General features: G+C 35.7%; 1 protein-coding gene across 1 annotated transcript in view; it reads right to left on the bottom strand.

The window, feature by feature from the left end:
* Positions 1-15,778, bottom strand: part of LOC104498398 (unconventional myosin-XVI-like) — a gene marked incomplete at both ends in the record, with an annotated part of 142,132 nt that overhangs the window by 16,877 nt on the left and 109,477 nt on the right. Inside the window, 4 exons of the mRNA XM_010141772.1 lie at positions 2,937-3,142; positions 3,418-3,498; positions 6,414-6,589; positions 9,203-9,278. Coding sequence (XP_010140074.1) covers positions 2,937-3,142; positions 3,418-3,498; positions 6,414-6,589; positions 9,203-9,278 — 539 coding nt within the window. The remainder of the gene's footprint in view (positions 1-2,936; positions 3,143-3,417; positions 3,499-6,413; positions 6,590-9,202; positions 9,279-15,778) is intronic.

Below are 15,778 nucleotides of genomic sequence, written 5' to 3'. Positions count from 1 at the left end.
TTTGCATTGAGTTAAAATACAGAAGTTATTTATTTTTAATTTCTCCCTCTGTGTTTTTCTGTTAGCTGTCAAGGTCTTTCTCCCCAGAGTAATAGGGAGTAAGTCCTTTGCCCCTTGGGGCAAGCCATGGGGAAGCTAAACTTTTACAGCCCAGTAAGAGTATTTAGTAAGATTATTCACTTATATACAGCTTCCTGCAGTAAATAAAGATCAACTCCTTCATTTTTCTGTGTGTTATGCCTCCTGATTTTTCTGTCCCCCCTCAGTATAATAATAAACAACATTTATTTGCTACTAAAATTCCAAACCAAACCAAAAATGAAAACCAAAGAACATCATCCTCATTCACTGTGATAGAGCTGTATTTTATTTCTGGGCTTCTGAGCATGATGGCCCCTTCTGGATGTGAAAATACCACAGGAAATGGAGGCCCCATCAGTTGGTTTCCATACCTGAAGGTAACCAGCAATTGTCTTTCAGATCCTACTCCTGCTCATGATCCTTCCTTAATTATGAGGTTTTAAGTAAGCTTCTAACTATTCATCTCTACCTAGAACGATAGGTTTTGGTTTTTCTTTTCTTTTCTTCTTGGATACAGGACAGATCAGAATGGAGACTGTTCACAACATACACAGCAGTACTGTTGTGGCCTATGGTGACCACTACTTGTCAAAATCGACATTTTAAAATTTACCTCTTTGTATGGTATTTGTATTGGTTTGGGATTGAGGGATACTATGTAAAATTTAAATTAATGTCATTTTTTCTCTCTCTTTACAACTTCTGCAACTACCAGTACCTCTGAGAGATAGATTTAGACTCTTGTGCAGCATCTGGACTGTTCTGGAAGAATCAGCTCTCGGAAAGGCATCACACTCAGTAGCCCAAATGCATCCCAGTGAAACCACAGCTGCTCACCGAGGGGCTGGAAATCACAGTCCATTCTGAACCACACAACAGAACTAGGAGGGCCATGATGGAGGAAAAATAATTGCAGAAATTTAGAAGATACTATTTTCCCAAGTATTAGAACACTAGAAATACCAGTTTGACACCAAAGGAAATAAAAAATTGGAAGGTGAGAAAGTCTATCAACTTCAGGCCTATAAGCATACATGGAAATCTGATGAAATTATTTCTCATTTCAACCAGTGAACAGCAGGACAAGACCAGTGTTAGGCTGAAGAGACAACAAAGCAAATCCAGTTTACGAAAACATTGTCACAACTAATTATCCCGTTTCAAAAACCATCCTGTCCAGTCACCGAGGCAATACAGAGATGTAGTACAAGTGACAGTTTTGCAGAAGATTTTCTGAAAAGGTAGCTCATGATCTCCGATTTCCATAATTCTTGACTCTTTCTTAACTATGGTCTATTGGATAAAACACACAGCATTAAAAATTTATGGTATTTTTAAACTGCAATCTAATACTGTAATTTCTGCTTTAGAATTGTATACTTTTCAGCCAATAACAGAACAAATAGCCCCACATTTGGACTATTTGAAATGAAAAGAATTATCCAAATACATTGAATGTGAATATGTCTCATACGAATTCACATGTCCTGCTGTTCAAAGTAAGATCAGCTTTGGCCTGTGTGGCAGGAATGGCTACTGTAAAAAAACCTTACAATGCTGGTGGTTTCTTCCAGTACTGCTGGGCCTAGAGCACTGTGTTCCTATTTGTACACAAATCTAAAAATCTGTAGTGTCTATATATGTATGCAGATTGATTATTGCTAAATTCTGAATAGATTCAACATCCATTCACAGGGAATATTATAACCTGGACTTTATTTTCAGTGACACCATGCTTGCCACACCACTGTTTCATTTTTTACTTATAGTGCTACAATTATTAGGATCTGGTGCCAATAGGTAAAAAGGCAGGGGTTCAGCTGCAAAAGAACTATATAGATAATTTATTGTGAAGGAAAAGGGATAAAGGTGGACAGTAACAAAACCATAACACTTTAAAATAATATCATAAATCTTGCTGGCATCATATTGTTGAGTTTTGTTGCTATTCTTATTTTACTATCACTACTGCAAATCAGAATTTATTGTGAGACATCAGATGTTCTTTAGACTTTTAGGCAAAAAACTGTCTTTGGGATGTACTTGAAGGAGTGGAGGAAAAAGATTGAAATTATATTTGAATCTTCAAACATTCTTTTAGTGATATCTTTAAACAGTTTCTACAAAAAAGACAACATGCCAGACTGATGCCTATACTGTTATAGTGAACACGCATGATCCCATTCTCTGACGCTGAAGCCAACTGAAGAAAATGATCTTTGTACAAATGGTTACTCTTTTATCCTGCAAAAGATAGCAGCTACCTCCACACTGCCCACCATGAACTGTCCCAAGTCTGTGCTAACCTCCAGCCTGTATGCAGGAACTGCAGTGGGAAAATCAAGGTGGCAAGAACCAAATCCCTTCCAGGAACTGCTGTAAGCATTTAACAGTAGAAAAGTTTGTGGGTTTGCGCTCATGTAATAGTCCCTTGAAGTCTTCAGTAATACATACATAAATGGCTATAATGACATTGCCCCTACCACTCCTGAATATGAAAGCAGCCTGCTTTTCCAAATCTCCCAGTATCTGCATCTCTCTGAAGACAACAGGCAGTATTTTGAAATTCATAAATCTTATAAATAGCACAAATTACAAAAATCTATTTCATGAAGTTTTATTTTTTTACACTGAACACAGTTTGATGATGATCTTTAAATATGTTTCTACAAAATTCATGATGTCTTCAGTTAAGAAATAACAAGCCTGCACCTCTTGCTGATAGACATGATTTTTTTCTGAAGAAAGTATGAAAGACTCACCAGAAAAACAATACTGGAAGCACTACCAGAACATGACAGGGTGCTTTGTACTGTAGGTAAGAAAAAGTTTTTATGAAACTTAAAAGAATTTACCTTGACAAGAAGTCTGTGAACGAGAGACGGATTGGATATCCATGTCGTATGATTTTGACCATGTCCAGCACGCCAATATATTGCAGTTGAGCAGACACATAAAAATTGTCAAAAGTATCTGGCAACTTGGAGTTATTAGGCTTTATACAATGAACAGAATGTGGTGTGCAGTTCTGCAGCTTCCCAGTAATATCTGTGAGTGATTTCTGTGGGAGAAAAATCAATTATAATTCATTACTGAACAGCAAAGGCAATTGCTCATCAAATACACTCTTACTAACTTTTTAACAACATTTCCTCAAAAGGCTTGACCTGGCCATGCAAGTGGCTTTCTCAAGCATATGATTTTTCTTTCTTCCATTGCAATCTGTAGAGACTAATTCTGCCTTTAAAATGTTGCTTTGTTGTTGGGGTTTTTTTTGGTTTTTCATTGTTTTTTTTTGTTTTTTTTTTAATTTCTTCCCGGAAGATGTTCACTAACCCTGAGCTGTATTGCCACAGTGGTTGGGCCTCCTCGTTCCAGTCTCTGAAGAAATGAGGATGTTCCTTTCTTTTTCAACAGCTGTGGGTGAGAAAAGCACACATACATCTTCATCCCAAGATGGGCAGCAAACATTCATTTTTGTTGTTACACAATTCATTAACAAAGGCAAACATTTATACAAACAGTATGTCATAAACAGTGATTTGAGTTTCAGAAAGAATTGAGAAAGTGAGTGAATATCCTCAGGTATCTGTAGAGCCATAACTGGCAAGAAGGTTTTGATTTCAAAAGCAGCTGTATACCATTGGAAAGATAAAATGCCTTGTCCAAATAACTGGGCGAAGCAATTATGATCTGGAACTCTATTGCAGAAGCAGTACTTGTGCAGTTAGTATTCCATACAGTCTGCCTATAAGTAGCAAAATTCTGTAACTATCTGAAAAGGTTCCTTTTGACTTTGGCAGATGCTTAAATAACTAAATGTAAGCACAGATCATTAAAAAAAAAATCTCAAAGGCAAACAATAATTATCAATAACTTCATATCTCATTAGAACCAATGTTATCCTATACATCAGAGTTGAGATTGGGAAACGAAGTTATTTTTTACTGTTCTACTTCCTATCTTTGAGAAAAAATGGCAATAATCATCTTAAAAGCAGTCCCAGAAATTAGGGTCCTTTGTTAAACTTTCTACAGGAAGGCTGGCAAATTTATTGCATGCCGGGATTTGGCCAGGCTCTTGGACTCAAAGCTCTGCATCAATGAGAGCCTTTTCACCTCTGACTTTTCCATTGCCTTTCTCTAGTTTGCTTACTCCATAAAACTCCCTTTCTCTCAGGTCAGCATGTTCTGGCCTACTCCTGTCTTTTTCCAGTTGCATCAAAAAAGTGAACATTTCCTCAGCTTGGCCCACACAAGCCAAACTTCATTAAAAATACTGCAGTGCAAGCAATTTTCTACTTACTGCGCTAAACTTTGGAGCTCTTTTTTATTTCAAATTGTGCTTACTAGGATGCAATAAGATTTTAAAGGAAAATTCATCGCCAACTTCAAAACAGAAAAGTAAAAGAGATGCAGTGGTTATGACTTTCCAACATATAGTCATTTTACTCTAAGCTGGTAAGAAAAGGCCCCTCCCGTTGCATTTCCAATTACAATAACAACAACACAACAAAAGCAAGATTATTCCAACCCATCACAATGGATTTTCAAGGCTATACTGGAAAAGGAAAGAAATTATTTACAACAGCACAATTATAGAGGTGGGCTTGATCCACAAAAGAATTTAAGCACTTACCTACTTCCAGCGCCTGCATCGGGTGACTATTCCAAAATAACAAGTGTCTCTTTTTTGCCACTGGAACAGCTTAGATACCTAAAGTTCTGCTTTTGACCTGCAGGGCAGCATAGTACCTTGCTCAAATTATGCCACTTTAGTATCTACAAACTAAGTGGTGTTTTGTCTCACCTGTACAACTCTTCCTAAAGCTTACCTTTGAGAAGCCAAGCAATACTTGTCTCTGTGGGAAGATGAAGGATGAAGTTCTTCCCACCTCTTATCTAATACCTAAAATTTTAGAGCATTCTCACTGAATCTGGACTTTCTGACTTAATTTATTACTCTTCCCAAAGGAATTTGAATATCTCTTCTGTCTCTCAAGAGAGTAACTCCAGGTTGAAAGCTATTCCAGACTGGTCAAAAACCATATAGTTTCAGAGATCCCAGCTGTGTGGTGATTCCCCCTGGCATGATTAGGCTTCTAGCTTAGACGTGCTTTTCATACTTCTTGCTATGTACGGGATTAGGATCTTTTTCACAGCCTTGGGAAGCTTCCTCTAGGAAGCCGTTACTATAGTGGAAAGGCACCTAAAGGCACCTTGTGATGCCTCAGCTGTTTGCTAAATATACCCTTAAACCAACTCCACTCACTTCAACTTAAGTTTTTCCACTGAGATTACTGACAAGAACAGTAGACAGGAATTATGCTGCTATCAGCAGGGAGGCTTTAAGGAAAGTCCTATTGCTATTCTATAGATGTACTTGCATAAAGCTTCCACAATGACACATGAGAGCAGGCTCCTTAATCCCATGACAGAATCAATTTTATGCAGCTGTAAGCCAAAAATAGAGTCACAAGATTCAAGAAACCTGTCGAGGCAGCTGATGTATTGTGAGAACTGCTTGCCTCTTTTCTAGAAGAAGGAGGAATTCCAAAGGTTGGTCAAGAATGGACTCAGCAACTCATGTTATTTCTCCTCAAAAGACAGATGTTCCATGTGACATGAACAATTAAATTTCTGACAGCATCCCAAGTTTCCCCCTATTTTTTGTTTCGTTTTGATGGGGGTTTTTTTCTACTTTTTTTGGCTGACTTAGCTAGCAGAAAAAGAGATAAGTTCAGAACTGGGGAGAGTTTGATTTGATTCCAAATTGACTGGGAAAATTTGCATGGAAGTGACCATTTAAAATAACAATGTTTGCCAAAACAAACAGGGTTGATTTTCATATAAAACCATACAAATTATCTTTTGCAAACCAGAAATTTTCTCAGGTTAACACAATAAAGCCATCAAGGTTTTATATTTGGACTTCCTATGTCTTAATTTACTCAACTATTCATCATAAAGTCAGCCAAGGAGACAAAACAAAGAAGTGTCCCTATACAGCCAGAAATCAGTCATATTGCATCCCCTGCTAAGCCCTGGAACCACAAAATCATGGAATCATTCAGGCCTGAAGGGGCCCCATCATCCTGCTCAAAATTCTGCTCAGAGAATCCAAGAAAAGGTCCTTGAACCAGGTTTGTTAGTGTAAGTAAATGATAACCTGTTAATTCTCACTATTGCTTTAATGTTGATGTTAAGTATTAAATTATTTTAATAGTTTAATGTCTACAGAGAATGAAGCAGAGAACAAGGAGCTTTCAGAAATGACAAAGTAACTGAGAAAAATCTTCAAGGAGCAAAGAGCAGAGAGTCCTAAATTCTTACCTTGCTGAGCTCAATATATTTCTTTGCTTCTCCACTTGCACTGGCTACCGATGGTTTTTTAGTCAGCAGAGCTGCTTTACATCCTTTGATTTTAAGGGAATGATATGGAGGAACAAGTGATCCAGTTTGTGTCAGCTTGGACTGGAACAACTGATTGATGACTACATTTTCACTGGCTGGGGGAAAAAAGAAGAAATTAATGCATGAAGATAAAATACAAGTTAGAAAATTATTGTATTTGGAAGTAAGAAGACATACAGTAGGAGAAAAACGAGTAAACTTAAAATAAGTGGTTAAACCAATAAACTCTTATGTATCAAAGAGCATTCAATATCTAAAAATGTCATCCATCAGTAACACTATTTTTAAACATACTCAGGTCCTATGCTGAACAAAACAGGACAGATAACAAAAGCTTTTATAGCGTGATCTGTCTGAATTTAATTTCTTATGTGATAATCACCTCCAAATTTTGTTCCATTACAGACTCCCAGTTTATCCGTCTAATAAAGCAATATAAGGGATTTATTCTGCACATTTACTAATAGGCCGTATTTAGAAATGATCAAGGCACTTGACAGGAAGCGCTCACTGCATGAAAGAAAAATAATTAAATAAAACACAATACATGAAGGGATGAAAAAATAAGGCAAGGTGATGGACAGAACTGTAGCAAGTTGGGTTCACATTTCTCTACAGTGAGAACATTAACAGAAAAAAGACAGTCCCATACATGTTTGATGCAGTGATGGTAATTACTACACAATAAACACACATCCAAGAGATGTTTCTAAAAATAAAAAATCTGAGTTTTAAGAGAGATAGGATATACTAATTATACTAATTTCAGTCAAATTATCCTTTTTGAGATTATGGTCATGGCCTTTTAAGATGAACATGGTAATTACATGCCGCTTGCACTATCACAGCACCAATGAGCCTTAAAAATCTGTTATGTGATACATCCTTAGTTTTTACTACTTTTTTTAAGATACAGCAAACTGGCATTATGATCATACCTTCATGTGAATAAAACAAATAAAAAACCAGGAAGATGAATGGGATAAGCATCATAAATAATTAAGTTTAGCATAGCAGGTAGGAATCCTCAGTTTGCTTTTTATTAGCTGCCTAAAGGAATATTACTACGTGCTTAAATGCAATACGTGTGTTTCCCTTTTTCCGTAGAGAATACTATTCCTTACTTAACAGGAAGAGTAAAATGATAAGGAAGATAGTAAAGCAGATACTTGCAACAATTTCAGCATAGTAAACCTCTATATTTTTAAAATATGGAAAATTGTAACAAGTAACATTAGGAAAGGCATTAAAATTATGTCATTCAAATTAAAACAGGTAAGACCTATATCTATGTAGTATGTCCTAATTTCTTTGTCAGACAGGTATGTTCCACATTCTTATGCATATATGCAAAATTACTTCAATGTTGTTAGCATATTTTACAGTTTTCATTAAGGAAACTAAAACCAAGGAAAATCAAAGGAAGCATGCACTTAAGGCATACATCTGCATAATTTAGGAAACTGACCCTAAATGAAATATGTCATTGACAATTAATAGGTTTCAAGCTTAAGTCACTTAAAAAAGAAGGAATGTAGCCCTTAAAATTACTTACACGCTTCTAAATATTCTGCCTTCATAATTTTTCCATTAATCATATTTAGTTTTATTATGATTCCTTAATTATATATACACCCATTCTCAGCATATCAAACTTTTTATACCCAGTCCAATCCTCCGTTCTTCCCTTTTAACAGTGGCATAGCTGATTACACAAAATAGCAATGAAAGTGCAAAAGGAAAACGTAAGAGAATGGAAGAACGCTTTCTCTTGTAGAACAGACTGGAAGCTGCCACACCTTCTTATACTCTTTGGCAGATTATCGTGTAAATTCCAAGTAGTGAGAACTGAAATGTTTCTAAAACTATAATCAGTAGGAATATACTCAAGATCAATTCTTCCATTTCTACCTTCATCTTTAACGTGCACTGTTTGCCTTCAAAATGCATCAACTATTTTACTAGGGAGTTCAGCTAATTTCAGAATAAAACTGCTAAAGTAGAACACATTGTAACAGGTAGGCTGATTTGGAAGACAGAAGACCTCTATTTCTATGGAAAGAAATGTAAGTATATAATAAACTAAGTGAAAGACCCTGCAGTGATTGGAGAAAAGAGAAATTAACATCTCAGGATACACTGACATTTCCTTAGGGAAAATGTGTTGGTTTTCTTCTCAAAAATGGTACATTTTAAATAATCTGATTATGAATTATTAATTAATAAACTGGGATGCATTATTTTTAGGCATAATTATACAATATGCACATGGAAAGGTATTTAATTTTGTAGTTCAATGGATATTTGTATCTATTCAGTGAAAAACATAAGAACACCCACAATTTCCTGATTTTAGAAAGGTATGCAAACAGTGAAGCACATCCCACTGCAGTCTTTATGATTTTGGAAGCCTTATTTCCTTTCCCTGTTTTCTGGGGTTTATTTTTGGTTTAATTCATACTCATTGATTCCTTTAAGTCATACTCATATATCACACTACACCTTCCTGTTCTTGACATCACATAATGAAGATGCTTTATGTTCATGAATTCAAAAAGCTTTCTAAATAAAAGCAAAATTCAAACAATGTGCACTTTTTTTCAGTGGTAATAAAATACATACAAATTTCTCTTAAAACTAAAATGAAAATTAAAGGCATAATATCTTGATTTCTAACAACAACAGCAACCACAAAACCATTTACTTACTTTTCATTACAAATATGAGATTTTGTGAAAGGGAATCTTTGTTCTTTTCTATCGCACCAGCAATTTCATAAGTAACCTGTAATAAAATATTGTGACATCATTAGTAATGGACAACGCAGAGTTTTAAAATCTTACAGCAGTAAGAATGAAGTTCTGGCTTTTTTTCCACTCAACAGTTAAAAGCTGGCACCAGGTAGTGTCTTTTTTTCCTTTCTTATTGCCAACAATACTAACCAGAAGAACTGCTTGTAGAACATTGTGTGTCTCTGCAAGTACACAGAAATTTCATCAGACTGATTCTAAAACATTTCCATAATCCAAGACTTCGAATCAAAAGTCTAGTGTAGAGCTGAAGACAGTGACCTAAACATCAGTTTCCCTGTAGGGTGAGCAAGTCACAGATCTCCTTGTGAATGGGAAACTGTCCACACTGACCATGACAAAACACTCATGGAGCAATTTGAGTCCTAGCTCACATTCAGGACAACTTCCAGCCATTTATATGTTCTTTGGAGGCAAGTTCAGTCTATAGGTTATGCACAAATCACATTGCACATATCACTATGCATATAAGGATTCTGAATTACCTTAGTTGCTTGATGTCATAATTTCAAGAACAGACAGTTGAACTGTCACTCCATCATCTGACTGCAGATAAACTCTAACACGTGTGGTGGGCACTCTGAGAAGTGAGCAAAATGCAAGGATCTAGCCAGAGTTCCTGAGGGTACTCCAAAAATGCAGAAATATGACCAAGTAGCTGTTCGAACGCTGAGCCCATCCCAGGAGACATTGTATAGAAAATCAGTATTAAGACCAAAGAGCAGTCACTGAGCCCATGTTTGTTTTTTTTTTTTTTTTTTACTTTTTATGGGGATGTAAGACAAACAAGCAGTTAATTTACAGGCTTTAGGTATAAACAGTTCTGGCTTGCACAGCAGTAAAATCCAAAGGGAATTTTTAAGTTAAAAAGGAAGATCATTATAGACTGTAATACCTCCAGGATTAGGCAGACACTCAATGGGAACTTCTTAGAATACAGTTTGGTTTTATTTACCTTGGGACCATGTTTTTATCTAAAGGGGTTTTAATGATTTTTATTGGATCTACAACCTAAGCCCCTTAGATATTTGTGAAATTTTATTCTTGTATATTTAATAAAGCTGTAAATATATAATTAAGATTGGTAATACTAATCAGTGCATTAATTTTGTTTTCCACTGGGTCATCTGACAATTATGTAAAGCTATCTTACTCATGAAAGAGATTATATGACTTGGATGTGTATAATCTGCTATACTTAGTAATTGTCAAATGATGCAATTAGTATGGCATCTGTCACAGAAAAGGTATAACAATACAATTATGGTCTTTTCCATGGCAGATGCAATGTTATATAATTTTCTGATTGCATCTCCTAAGAACATACAACATAGTAAAATATTAGAATAATTTAAGTATACTATTAAATGCTTTTAGTGTACTTAAAATAAATGTTCTACCATACTGGTCCATAAAAGATAATTAACAGAACTTATTCAACAAATCCATAATGCCAGTTCCTAATTGAGTGTCTTAGGCTTTGAGTAATTTAGAGGAAGAGAGTTAGTATTGGTGGGAAGAGTAGGTAAGTATAGCAGTGGGAAATACTGTATTATGATTAAGTGCCTAGACTGAAACAGGGAGAATTTTCAGTACAGTGCTAGTATAATACATCACCGACTTGTAGAATTATATTCCTAAAACGTCTCACATAACATACATAAAAGTTAGCAGGATTCCCTTTTATGAAAAGGTTGCTAACTCTCTAACAGTTTTCCCATAGATTTGGTAAATTAATTCACTGCCTAAAGACATGAAAACTGGTTCAATGAAATGGCACTCTAGGGTTCCATATTCATTGCCAGACCCACAAAAAAGAAAGTAGTTCTTTCCTAGCTGCCAATTTTGTTAATGTAATCCCACCCTCATCAGAGATGCCAGTCTACAGAACACTTTGCCTAAAGCACTTATATTTCCCTCAGCTTTCTTCCATTGGGTGTCTAAGGTAAACATGGCCAAAACTCTGCACTGATTGGCATTCAAGACCAAGTGGATAGTTATTCTGAGGAGACAAACTCCAAAGAAATATTATATGATTCATACAGAAAATATGCACTCACTTATATCATGGTTCCAGCATTACAGAACACGCTCCTTATTCTCACTTCTACTTATTGCAGCTGTTTGCTCTATCTTGTTTTACATGAGGAACTCTTTGGGGTAGACAGTATGTAAAGCTAAGTATCTATGTTAACCAAAGGAAACGATCTTTAGATACTATTTCAAGTAGCTGAACTATTTTTATTGAAAAAGAACATAGTGTGCAGATTCACACCACATTTTATTTCATTAAAACAAATTAAAACAAGAAAGATTTGCTTTCCTTCTTGATTTAAGTTCAGAAATGAGGAGTTTAACCTAAACACAGTGGTAGTGAGGCAGGCCAAATGTTCATCCAGTACTGGATATTTAGGGAATACTTCCACTCTGCCTCCCACCAGTTCTCCTCTCAGCTTCCAGGGCTCTGCTCATAAGGGAGCTCTTGCCCTGCAGGCTGTATTTCATCTTTTTGTTTATTATCTTTTGACTGACATTTCCTCCTTGAGTTTCTGTCTCCAGAATTCATTCACATTTTCAGCACATTTTCTATAACACTTTATGGCAAGGAGTTTCTCTAGTTACCAGCTGTGCAAAAAAACCCAACTTAATCTTATTTTTTAACCTGTTTTCTGGTCATTTAAGTTGGCATAGCTAGTTTTAATTTCATGAGAACTAGCAGATATAAAAAAGAGGTAAAATCCAATACCGCAAAAATGGGAGGCTCACACACCAAATGTGCACAGAGCCAATTTTGGGAACGACATGTTCCTTTTATCTTGTTTTATACTCTTACCTCTTTGCTTTATTAATTATCCCTATGCCACTCCATTGTACATCTTCTCTTCGAAACTGAAGTACCCTCCTCATAACATCTGACTTTGGTAAGTGACTTCACCAAGTTCATTGGATTTCTTAATATACTTGATCAACAGGGCTAACTTTACACATAATTTTTATCAATTCCTTCAAATACTCTTTTCTGAAAATAGTTTTTATATTTGTGATAGGCCAAAAGCACTCATGATTAATGGCAGATTCAGCAGAAAAACAAGAAAACAAGCTAGGAAAACGCCACCTGGAGTGTTAAGGTTGATTTGTCTGTGTTCAGAGTTAAAAGGGAAAATTTCACTATTTTAATAGCAAAATCTAACTCAGAAACTCACAGTTTTGCATGTTATGTTAAATTTAGTAAATAAGAAAACAATCAGTTCATATAGTTAAAAAAGAAATTTTTGAGGACACATCCAAGGGCAATTTCAGTGCACAGTGTCACTTGTAGTTGTTAATTTTCTGCCAGTACTTAAATGTGAGGGGTATAATTTAAATGCTTGAATGTGCTATTTCTTTTGGGATCACTGGATCACTTCTCACCCTCCCAAAACAAGTCTTGTTAAGCAAGGAGTGAAGTAAATAATTTCATATAGTCTGCAAAGCCTTATTCTAACACTGTGTGAGAAACAGCATGTTGAAAACAGCATTTTAGAAACAAAATGGTGGGGGGATATGTTCTAGTATCTCTTCTGTAAGTGAAAGAAAAAAATTGAGTTTATTTAAAGAAAGAGAGAGAAAGCGAGAAAAAGCACCACTACTTTGTCTGTGCGGAAAAAAGAACCTTTGTCAAGTAACCTTTATAGGCCTTGATATAGCTTAGACTAGACTGATTTGATTGTTATGTCTGGGGATTCAGCCTTAGGAAAAAATAGGGAAAATGAAAGCATCCTTATTGATTAATCCATCTCCTTTTGTCTTTTGATTTAGAGGTTCAGTTTCAGAGTCTGCCTGGGATGTATAAGGCATTTCAGAGAAGACTGATTTGGTGAAGGTGAGCTGACAGCTGAGAAGTATTTTTGAAATGCACATAGTTGAGAAATGGAGCAGACATTGATCTGTACTTAAAGGACATTATGTGCACTGGTTTATAGAGCAAGGAAGTCGGTGTTTAGGTCTGATTGGTTTATTACAGTACTGTAACTCAAAACAGTGGCAAGGCAAACAGTGACAAGGGACTTATCTGATTTGTAAATTCAAGTATAAACTTAAACTGCAGAAAGCTTAAATGATGATGACCTGTTATTCAGATTACATGAACAATGGGGCAAACAGCTCAAAATCTCAAACACTGGTATTTTAAATACCACTGTTAGGCAAAGCTGTGTCTCTTGGCATTGTGCTAAGACAATATATTTATGATTTACTTATTGATACATTAATTCTCCCATAAAAATAAAAAAATTAACTTTGAATCCTTGAGAAGGTTTGGTGATGGAATGTTATTCTTCAAAAATCACAGCTGAAAGTTCAGAGATATAATTCAAGTGAAGCCCTTCATTACATGAGAGCCCACAATATAAAAAATAATTTTATCAATAAAAGTATCTATAAATTCAGTATTACATATTCTTAGTATAGTATCAGTGATGGTCAGATGCACTGAATCAACTTTACCCATAAAATACTTTGCTTCCTCAAGGCAAGTTTGTAGCGTGCAGCATGGAATTGGTGTGCCTCTCCTTTCATGGTGCTGCCAGGCAGACAGTCTCTGTGAGAAGCAGCTGAGAATACCTACATTCATGGTAGGCATCAGAATCAAAGCAATGCCTCCAGATGAGTAGAATTTTTCCAGAAGGGATCAGACTGACAGCGTTCAGGGCAATGTGTTAAACAACCTTCAGATAAAGCCTTCCACTAGGATTTTTTTTTCAGTCACACAAAACCTAAATCATTCTTTCTACCTTTTGCCTGAACAGAACAGATAAGCTTTTTGTCTTACAGCACTCAGATAGAAAGACATTAAATAGCTCTTAGAAGAGACTCATAAAGTGTCAAGGCATTGTAGGATTCTGTTCAGCTGCCAAATTAAAACTGGGAGATAAGGTAAAATACTTGATATGATCAAGTACTAATGTTCACAGTGGCCTTTGCTGAGCATGTGTTCATATAGTTAACAACTGTATCATATTGCTCATGCAGAAGAAGATAGATTCAGTGTTCTGCAGGCATAATAGTAAAATTCAAGAGAAATTAATAAAAAGTTGTTTTCTTTCTTCCACAGGATCATCCTTTCACATTTGTGTAATTCAGTATTCTCTCTCAGCTTCCACTGAAAATTCTTCTGTGTGCATAGTTTTCCTCTTTTATTCCATTTTCTTAATTCCAAAACAGTAAAGAAAGTAAGAAAAATCAAAGGTCTCTTAGAATGATATCACACATAAAGATTTTCTTAAAGCATTGTTTTCACTAGAAATTCAAGTATGGATTCCAAATTCTTTAGGATTTTTTCCCTTACAAACACTCTGAGCCTCTTCTTACCATATGCCTTCTTAGGCTCACTTTGACATAATGTTTTCTTTTTTTCACTTCTGACCTGTTCTCTTTTCTCTTGGTACTGCCTTTTCTGGAATGGTCTAAGGCTAACTAGGGTTGGAACAGCCTTATGGTATGTGTAGTACTGGGAGAAGCTACTGAGCATAAAAGGTATGTGAATGGGCAATACCTGACAATGCATGACTACAATCAATCAAAAAGACTTGATATTGGAAGAAAAGGTAGTTGTTCCAGGAGTATCCTGACACAAACATTTAAAACTGCATGGACACATCTGCATCAGCTGTAATTCTCTCATAATATAAAGCTAGAGATACCAGTTTTGTTCACAAAAGACTGTCTGTAAATCTCAATTAAATATATATAAGAGGTCTCTTCAGTGAGAAAGTATTTTTAATAGCTGCATTTTAATAACTGCATTTTCCAGTATAACTGCACTTATGAGTTGCTAAAATAGCTACTCTAAGTGGCTGAGAAAAGATATGAACACAGTTCTTTCTGGATTTCAAGCTGCATAATAAACTGCTGACAAAAAGAGCCCAAATTACAAGGGTCCATATGAGAGTCCTATCAGGGCCAACACAGAATACTAGCTTCTTTTTTGCTCTAGATGTCTTTGAGTAGCAGCTGTTTCACATTGGCTGTGAACTACATTGCAGTTACAACTTTTGTTACCTAGAGAAATCAGGATGTCTGCCTTCACCCTCTGTTTAACACAGAGCCTGCATTCAGTGGGACTTCCTCCACAAACACCAGCCCAGACACATCACGCGCATATATATGATTAAGCCTAGAAGTGAAAAAATTCATGTTCAATTACCTGTCACATTTTACCGGTAGTTCTTTTTCTGTCCTCTGGGTCTGATTCATCTTTCCATTACACTCACGTAAATAATGAGTTTTACCAAGTTAAAGGAGTTACAATCAATTGAAAAATTAATGTAAGTGAGAATAAAATCAAGCCCCCTTATTTTAAATTTGGGCATCTCTGGAGGTAACAATGCAGAGAAAAATTGCTTTATACTTCACTTACTTTAGACTCATTTAATTGATATCAGTCTATAAAAATAGCTCTCAAAATCTCCCAAACTATACTGTTACTTTATACAC

The sequence above is a fragment of the Buceros rhinoceros genome, unplaced genomic scaffold (genome assembly GCF_000710305.1).
Source record: "Buceros rhinoceros silvestris isolate BGI_N320 unplaced genomic scaffold, ASM71030v1 scaffold118, whole genome shotgun sequence".
NCBI lineage: Eukaryota > Metazoa > Chordata > Aves > Bucerotiformes > Bucerotidae > Buceros > Buceros rhinoceros.
This window is presented reverse-complemented; position numbering and strand designations above follow the sequence as displayed.